Below are 9,755 nucleotides of genomic sequence, written 5' to 3' on the forward strand. Positions count from 1 at the left end.
ATATATATATATAGAATTTGTTGGGTAACCATGGGTTTGAGTAATGAGATACCAGAACTCATTCAAGAATGACTTTCAAAATCTTCAGTCTCGACTACCTGCATGTCCAAAAATATAGACACAGACCCGACCCGTTACAGGTATTACCAGCGAATACTGGTGAGTCCGGGTACCTAATGCCATCCTACCAGCAAGGAGAAACTGACCTCATGACCATTATATTACTAAGCAACAACCTTAACGTTACGAGTTAAAGTTACTCTCAAATTTTTGTAATTCATTTTCAATGTTTATTTACATCTAGAGATGCACACATTATACTGGTATGAAGAGACAATAAAATAATAAACAAATGTGAAACCATATGTTTAAATACGTTGTACAAATAGAACTCATTAATTAGGCAAAATTTGAAAGTAGAGAGAAAGAACTGGGGCAGATAATTTTCATCCACAACCCAGTCAGAGAGGGTCCTCACTAATACTAATGTAAAGGAAAAAGAATCGTATTTTTATGTATTTGGCTGGAATACCTTAAATTTTGTTCTCAACTGAAGCCCACACATCCTAGAGATTTTTCACTACATAACTGGTTCAACTCCATGTCTGATCTTTGTCCAGGAAAAGAGATTTTTACCTGAGTTTCAACTTCACCTGATCCTTGCACTTGCGTTTCAACTATAACTCCCTTTATATATAAATCTAAGACAATAAAATAGCCCTTTTGTATTCTTCTTTTCAATTGAAATGATGATCACATGGATAGGATAGATATCATTGGCAGACATTATAACTTCTATAGCTTTTTGCAAGTCTCTCCAATGTGTGAAGCTTACCACTGTGATTGTCTTTTCATATGTGATGTTTTTCCACCATGCTGTTCTCAGTTACGAAATTTCTTTCTGCACAACAAAAAACTTTGAAATATGGCACATGATTGGGTCGAAATGCCATGAGCAGTCACCTAATGGTAGTTCTTCCGAGAGATGATGCTCCAATTTCAGTGTCGCTATTCTGCATCAGTGGTGACATCCATATTAACAATCAATTACAACATAAACAATGAATAAACCAGAATATCATAGTCACATACTGGCTACTACATATATATTTGTAAATTATCTTCTAACATTCTGAATTATGTTACTTGCACACAACATTTGCTTCACATATATAATGAGATGACCAGCCTCAAATATATTTAACTAATAATATATCTAAGTATAACCAATAAATTTAAAATGAATGGACAGGAAATTTGCGATTCAAATTTGTGGGTATATTATTAGTTAAACTAGTATTTGATGGCTTAGCAATTGAAAGTTCATGTCTTTCTATAAGAAAAATGACAAAAAATAAGAGCGAAAGATACTGCAGGGCTGCGGATAGCACACTTTTTCCTCCATCTCTCGATGAATAATTTACCTGCGATTTAGGGGAAGGGAACACATTCCAAAACCTGAGTGTTTCATCTCCAGCTCCAGTTACAATAGTCTGAAACAGCAGAAGTCATCACAATCAGAAACATAGCGAAGATAATAAAAATATCATTTTCATAATCATGGCTACTAAGTCATTTTGAAATAAGAAAAGGACAGCTGAAATACCTGTCCATCAGGAGAAATGGCAAGATAGAGAACTCTATAGGTATGACCTGTAAGAGTGGCTAACTGCATCACAGGACAGAAAAATGGTAAATGAGTTTAAATTAAGTAAAAATCAAAGAAATACACTTCATAACATAAATTATGTTTACCTTTGTCATGGTGGGGTATCTCCAAACAATTATTTGGTTCTGGGAGTATCCATGAGTGCTTACCAATTCATTGACATTTTTAGACCAGACAAGATTGCAAACCTGCCATATTTTAAGGTTGAAAATCATTTTATTCATGTTAAAAAGAGAAAAAAAGAGAGCAGGAAGACACCTTTGTCCTTCTCTCAATATGTGAAGGCAAATGCTACAAAATCTGAGAACAATTTAGAAACTGAAAGAATAGCTTTTGCAGTTATGAATGATCAGTAAGACCTACTTAATGCAGTTTTATTTGGGGATTTCTTGACAGCCTTATAATAGTGCCAATCGCTATTTGCTTTATCATTGTATACAAAGCGACACAGACTTGGAAAATAGATTCAGCCTAGCGTTTCTAACAACATATGGACCGGGTGTCTAAGTTGATGATGAACCACCTCCATTTAAGAGGGGAAGCTAGGTAGATTTTGAACCTTAGTGGAGGGCGAATTTTCCCTCATCGGGCCTTTATTCACTCTGCCCCCAGAGTTATAATAACAATATGATGAAACCTTATTCCACTATAAGAGTTTAAGCTTTTAAGGAGAGTTGGTCCTTCACATGGTCTCAAAGTTTCTTTGACTAAGTGGTCAGGAATTTGATCATTGTCGTCTCCACTCTTCCAAATAAAAGTTGAATTTTCACATATGGTAAAATTATTCAAAAGCCTTTACTGAATTGCTTAAACTTTTTGGTCCTTGACAAATAATTAAAGTTAACATGGTCGTAATCTATATGCAGATATTGAGCGAATATCATACAGAAAAATTCAGATTACTCATGAAAAAATAGGAAATAAAAATACTATTGCAAGGCAGAGTGAACAATTGTTTCATATCTATGAAGAATGCACTAACAAAGAGTCGTTTCTATCTTGAGGTCCATTGTTAATGTACCAAGTCACTAATCCATTGCCCTATTCTAATCCTTTCTTGACCCTCTATCATTTTTCATCAGCATATTTGAAGTAATTCTTCAAGGGGTGTTTTATTCTTCTCACATTCCATTGAGTATATTTTGGTTTAACAATTATTCTTTTATGTTTTAAGTGGGTTACCAAAATTACCCTTCAACAAGGGGAACATGCATTTTCCAACTAGTCAGGCTAGTTCCCAACCAATTACCACCCTTGTATGTGACAAAATATTAAGATGGAGTGAATTTGACATTAAATTATAAACAGGTTAAGGCAAGTATTTTCACCTGACTTCCAGTGTCCATACAGCTTAAGTGCGAGTTTGTCGTTGTATTCCAGAAACGAATACATCGGTCAGCAGTTCCTCCCCCAGACGCAAGAAGTCCATGGAGATGAGGAGACCATGCAATAGCTTTAACAGCTGCTGTATGCTCACAGTACTTCAAGACAGGCTGGGTTGAGTGTTGATTCCAGACAAACAACTGCAAAAATATGTAACAAATTATTACTATCAATGCAGAAGAATAACAATGCAGTTGAATAGTTCAGAAAAATACTAAAGTTTGCAATTGCATACTCTGTTGTCATTTCCTCCAGATGCTAACTCACGGTTATCATATGACCACTTGAGTCCACAAACCTTTGAAGAAAAAAAGAGGAAAATTAAAAAATCAATACCATGATTTAATTTGACCAGATGAAGCTGGAAAAAATAAGAACTAGTCTGACCTCTGATTTGTGCCCTGACAATTTACTAACAAAATCTTCCTGTGCACGTATATCTCGTTGATAAATATTCTTATCCCGTCCTCCAGAAGACAAAAGGGATGAACTCCAGGACAAGGCCCCAACACGTAAACGATGACCCTCCATAGTTCTTATCTTCTTGCATCGAGATGCATCCCAAATCTACATGGGTAACAGTTAGAGCAAGGCATGGGTTAACTTGTGGCTTAGAAACCGAGAACAAAAAATATCATGAAAAAAAGAATAAATTGAACTTAGAAAAATCCAGATGCAGCGGGAAGAGACAGACATAATGCTACAAAACAGTAAAGCAGAAATCAACTGGACACCAAGATTTTTGTGGAGGTAATTCTCAAAAATGAAATCTTTAAGGTAGAAGTGTTGCACTTGCTATTTACCTTCAAAGGAAAACTGAGTAGCCAAGAGCTACTCTGCCCAAATAACGTCACAGATAAATTCTTGCTGCTTACTGTTACATAGTATTGAGGGAAAGTGGGTATGGGTTACAGAACTGATGTTAAGATGCAACCACGCAAGCAAATGAAGTTTCCTAGAAGAATTTTTAGAAGTCTGTATCATGGTTGATAAGATCGAGATAAGCACCAAACTAATGGGAATTACCAAAACCGGAGCAAAGTTGCTTAGATCCACTGTCATGAAAAACGCTATATTTCCTAGATCTAGTAGAATCTCAAAGGTACCGAGTTATGATGATGGGTTATGCAATTCACACACAAACAGTATACTTAATTTTTCCAGCATAACTACGATAAAACAAAAAAAAACTAGTTGACCCATTTATTTAAATAATTTGCTGACACAAGCATGAGTCCCACATCAGCTGGTTGTGACACAGAACTCCCATTCATACTGGAGTCTCTCCCAATCTCCCCTCTAATTAGATTGGTTTCTATTAGTGGATTCTAGTCCACATCAATCATCCTTAAACCCAGTTTCTGCACACCTTAGTCTGGACGTTCTGATTTTTTAACCCATTATGGTTGACACAGGAGCACAAGTCCAACATTGGTCTGATGTGAGACTCATTACTTACTTTACAGTTAAGAGACTCCTCTTTGGCCAGCATGACTTTTTGGAGAGCTCTCCTCTACATAATTAACTTCTACTTGCATTTATTGTACTCAACAGTTGACATGCACAATTGCATGAATAGCAGAATAAGATATTTTTATGATCACATTAATGTGATCTTGAATTGTCAACCAAATGGTCTTAATATTGGGAAGTCAACCCATTAATAATAATTGTATTACAGCCTTGTCAAAATCTAAGCATTAATTCTGGTTTAAATGGGTGCAGTTGGAACCAAATAGAATGTAAAATATGGAAAAGGACCCATCTGAGCCGTGGTTTGGATGTATTATTATGATCAGGGAAGGAAAAATGATACGAAGCATAGATACAGAGAGCCAACAGACACAAGACAAGAAACAACACAAAATGACATGAATGCAGCGAGCCGGCAACATTACAAGATCTAAAATACAAGGACACCACATGGCATAAAATTATATATTAAAGAACATATCAATATACATAATTACATGCAGACATGCACACAAGCAAGTATGAAAATATCATAAATGTAGCCAAAATATGCTTGTTATGTGTTAAAACATTTTTGGAAGGTATTGTGTTAAAACAAAATATATTTTTCATTTCATTCTGTTTCTTAAAATCATTTCCATTTCATTCTGTATATTTTTCACAAACATTAGTTGCTCACAATTTGACTCTCATTTTCTTCTTAACATCTAAGAGCACACCCAGGAAGCTCCCCGCCACATGTGAAGGCTCCATTTACCCACAGGATGTCTAGCAACTAATTGACCACCCTTTGTAACTATCTTCCATTGCTTCCCATCGACTCTAACAAGTTCTTACTAATTCCCTGTTCTTTCATCTCTCCTACCTAAATAAAAGACTTCATCATCGTCTTTACACTTCATTGTGATGCTCCCCTGTCTTCTTGCCATTTATTTTTATCCTTCTTTGCAGACAGTGTAGTTACAAAATAAAATGGGGTTTCATTAAGAACACGAGGGTAACAACATCAGATCAAGTAATCAAAAGAACGGTGCTCTTCCATCACTACGAGAACCCATTGAATACATTCCTTCGGAAACCTCAGGATATGAACAGATAAACATGCATGAACTGTGATGAACATATAAAACTCTTACCTGAACTTTACCATTGCTAGTTCCAACAGCAAGGTGCGTACCACGTTGAGCCCATCCAACTGAACAAACACAATCATCAATCCCCAAGTCACATAATTTAGTCACCTGCATCAATCAAAACGCAATGAATCACAAAAGAAGAATCTTTGAATTACAACATTGACAAATAACTTCGCAAAAATTCAATAACAAACCTTGCTACTACAAGCATTCCACAAATAAACACAGTTACCAAGACCAACAGCCAGCACATTGTGTGAAGACCAATCCACAAGATTCAAATAAAAATCATCTTGCAATGCAGGTGCATCCAGAACCTAACCAAAATATCACAATCAAACCAAAAAAAATTAAAAAATAAACTAAAATTGAAGCATGCAAAGATAAATTAAATGCAAAATAGTGATTTATTCAGATCTTCCAGCTCCACTCCGATCAATCAGAATTCAGAATCAGAATCAGAATCCAATGTTACTTCCAAAATTAAACAAAATAAAAAAAATTATTAAAAAAAAGAAAATCAACCTTATAAGGAGATCGAGAAACTTTCCTCGGAGCCTTAACAGGACTATAATTCACGCCGGGAACGGTCTCATCGGACATGAACGGTTCAAGCGAGTGCATGGACCGGCGAGTCTCCGTCTTATACCGGAAAATGTTCCGACTAGGAATCGACATAGCGAGCGAGTTCCTCTTATCCGGCGAGACTCCACCGGCGGCGTCAGGTCCGAACAACGCGGTACGGAGGAGCGCAGAATAAGCGGTGGAAGCATCTTCTCTCGTCTCCGGCGAAGAATTAATATCAAAGAGAGCAAAATTGGAAGCAGATCTGGTCGGAATAAACCTATCGGAGTAGATTGTTCTAGAAGGTGAAGTGTAGTGATTTGAATTGATCAAACGGGACACGTGGCGAGAATGTGATGATGTGAACGGTGATGGTGTTGATGGAGAAGGAGAAGGAAAAGGAATAATCGTTGAATCTTCCATTACTCTTTGGAATCTGAACAACAATGAATGAATGAAGAATGAAGAATGAAGAAGAAGAAGAAGAAGGTGCTGTTAATTTTTTACCGGCAAAATTAACAGCAAGAAACTATTTTGTTTTATTTATTATTATTATTATTATTATGCATCAGTTTTGGTGATGAATGAAGGAATGGGGATTCAACTTCACTATCTTCTCTTCTTTTTATTTGGATGCTGAGACCTTATTGTATGTTTCAATATTAATAGTCTTATTCACATTTTTAAGAGTTTTATTGGATTCCTCTATTATGTATTCATTTCTCCATAAAATAATTCTTAGCTCAATATTGAAATTAGAGATTGTATTATATCATTTGTCATTCATATTTAATTAATATTCAATCTTCAAAAAACAATAATTGAAATGAGTTATGAATAATATAATAATTATATATAAATTATTACACTCATACTCATTCTTGAAATTATCATAAGAAAAAATGTAGATGTGGATACTATAAGAGTTTGTATTATCAAGTGGGCTATATATATTGAATAATATTACAATGTATATAATGTTTTATCATAAATTATATTTACCTGTAAAGATATTTTTACAATGTCATTATATTGTTCACTTCATATTTAATTATATTATTGACTTATAACTATAAAAGATATAAATGAACAGTATATTATGCATTAATAATTTAATTTAATTATGATGATATATTATCAAATTTGTACACTTAAAAAAAACAGTCATACCCATTAAAAGGAATTGAATATTTACTAAAAGGGTGAGGAAATATTTATAATAATACTACAAAAACATATAATAATTTATGGGGTAGGAAATACTTAGGTTCTACTCATCTCAACTTACAAGCAAAGAACCAGATTCTCCTTTTTAAAGTATTTAATATTTTACATTCCTTTAAGAGCTTCACTCCACTCCAGATCTTTATTGACAATTAATAAATTATTAACTTTGCTTTTACTGCAGAATTATTTTTTTGTTGTTGTTGTGAGAAATAAATAACTAAAATTATTTTGAGCATGTGAAAAATGCACATCAACATTATCCACTTATTGAAGGGTAAGAAGATTATAGGTCCCAAAGCTACGGCAATCTAATGCTTGTTGGTGATTAATTGGTACAGCTAGAAAAATTAGTACTTCCTTCATTTAATTATCTTCATAAAGAAAACTTTGTTCCCAAGTTAAAGCAATAAATAAAGTATTTTGGAAATTGTATATTATAATTGAATGAACACACACAAATTGACTATAATCATTTTTTATACAATCAATTATGGAAAATAATATATATGGAGTTATATTAGTAATATTTAATGAAGAGGTTAAGGAATTATTGCATGCTTTGAAAAGATACCTGTAGCTAAATAAAAAATTATATTAATTAATAGAGAAAATGTCTAAGGGCTCTTGCGTGCTGATTTTAGATTCTGCTTTTAAATAAATAAAAATGCCTTTTTTAAGTTACTTTTTGATGGTCCCATTCTTAGAGCTATTATTAAGTACCAGTAAAGTTTTATTTTGTTTCAATATATCATATCAGATTGTTAGTGTATATATATACATTTCTTATGAGTTTAAGATTAATATATTGGTATTGTAATATTTTATATTATCATATCTATTTTTTATGTAATCAGTAATGTGATATTACCAAAAAATATACTGTCTTTTTTTAAGGGAAAACCTTTTATATAATAAAAATGAATTTAAATTAAATTATTTTCTTTTTACTTTATAGATCATTAAAAGGAAATTTTTATCACATTATTAGAATTGAATTAATATTATTAAATTCTTTTCTTTTAATAAAGTAACAACTTATAGTTAATTATTGGATGAAACTTTACCTTTAGAAAAAAATAGCTAACTTTTTGAGGCATAGTTAGAATGGTATTTTAATTTTTATTAGTTAGAAAATTTATGTATTAATATATATATATGGATTGACTTATTGAGAATAATTCATTTTTGTGAGAAATTAGAATAGTTAATATGGATAATCAGAACTTATTTGAATGATTAAGGTTTAAATAAACATTTAGATGATTATCATATAATCGATAACTATATTTTAATTTTAATCATTTATGATTAATTATAAGACCTAGATTTATTGTTTCAAAGTTTTTATATAAAATTGTTGTTACTTTAATCACTCTGTATATATATTAATTTTATATTTTTTGATTAATAAAAATAAAATAATATATAAAATGATACATATTTTGAGACAGAAAATGTGCATTGTGAATGTATAAAGCCACCTCTTATTTACGGTTTTTCTTATTATTTTTGTTTGGTGCCATTATTTCTTCTCTTGCCGTAGCTGCTAGGTCCACATAAAGCCGTCGTTTCCTATTGGGGAGAGGATTGCACAAGTTTATAGGTGTAGAGATTTTTTTTTTTTTGTATATTACTATGATATTTTTTCACATTTTGGATGAGAAATTAATTCATGTTTGGATTTGTGGTTATCCTTCCCAACAAGTTTTCGCTCCTAGGATTTGAAACTTTGACATTTTGGTCATCTTAAAAATTTAGCAGGATCTTGTACCACTAGATCAATGTCTTGTTGGTAGGTGTTGAGATTAAAAATATACCACGATAATTCATTCTTTGTGTAATTGAAGAATTTATGACTTCCATGAACTTAATTTTAAAATTAATCAATATTTCAAGTTACAATAAACTAATTTATTAATGATATAGAGAGAGTGTATATTAAGGGAGAACATTTGACTATGTTGAGAAATGAGAAAATTGGTCGGTGGTATTAAAGTTTTCTTAATTTAAAAATGTCAATATTTTAATGTATCCTTATCTATTAGAATTGTGGTTGAAAAGCGTTATTTGCATGAAGTTTTGAATTCATCTCATGCAACATGCCTTGTGTTTAGGAAGCAAACTTTTTAACAGAGAGATTTAGTGAGAGTGAGGGGTGGCAATTGGATGGATTTGGATATGGATCCTAATAGATGGATAAAAAATTATTTATCAATTCATATAAATTCATTATATAATATTTTTAAATTATCCAACTTATCCATATCCAATGGATTTCAATCCATCCATTCTATCCATATATC

General features: G+C 32.4%; 1 protein-coding gene across 2 annotated transcripts; it reads right to left on the reverse strand.

Moving 5' to 3' along the window:
- On the reverse strand, positions 319-6,830 carry LOC109333415 (protein FIZZY-RELATED 2-like). 2 transcript variants are annotated; one of them, XR_002106009.1, is made up of 11 exons: positions 6,187-6,830; positions 5,856-5,978; positions 5,662-5,766; positions 3,440-3,619; positions 3,288-3,350; positions 2,998-3,192; positions 1,756-1,857; positions 1,607-1,669; positions 1,425-1,493; positions 836-1,013; positions 319-683 (listed from the first exon to the last, which is right to left on the reverse strand). XR_002106009.1 is itself a non-coding variant. In XM_019568895.1 (10 exons), exons 1-10 carry the CDS (start codon positions 6,646-6,648, stop codon positions 960-962), a joined length of 1,416 nt encoding a protein of 471 aa, XP_019424440.1. In that variant the 5' UTR covers positions 6,649-6,830; the 3' UTR covers positions 319-959. The 2 variants fall into 2 exon arrangements, 1 of the variants encoding a protein (XP_019424440.1); XM_019568895.1 differs by having other exon boundaries at positions 319-1,013.

This window comes from Lupinus angustifolius, chromosome LG18, assembly GCF_001865875.1.
Source record: "Lupinus angustifolius cultivar Tanjil chromosome LG18, LupAngTanjil_v1.0, whole genome shotgun sequence".
Lineage (NCBI taxonomy): Eukaryota > Viridiplantae > Streptophyta > Magnoliopsida > Fabales > Fabaceae > Lupinus > Lupinus angustifolius.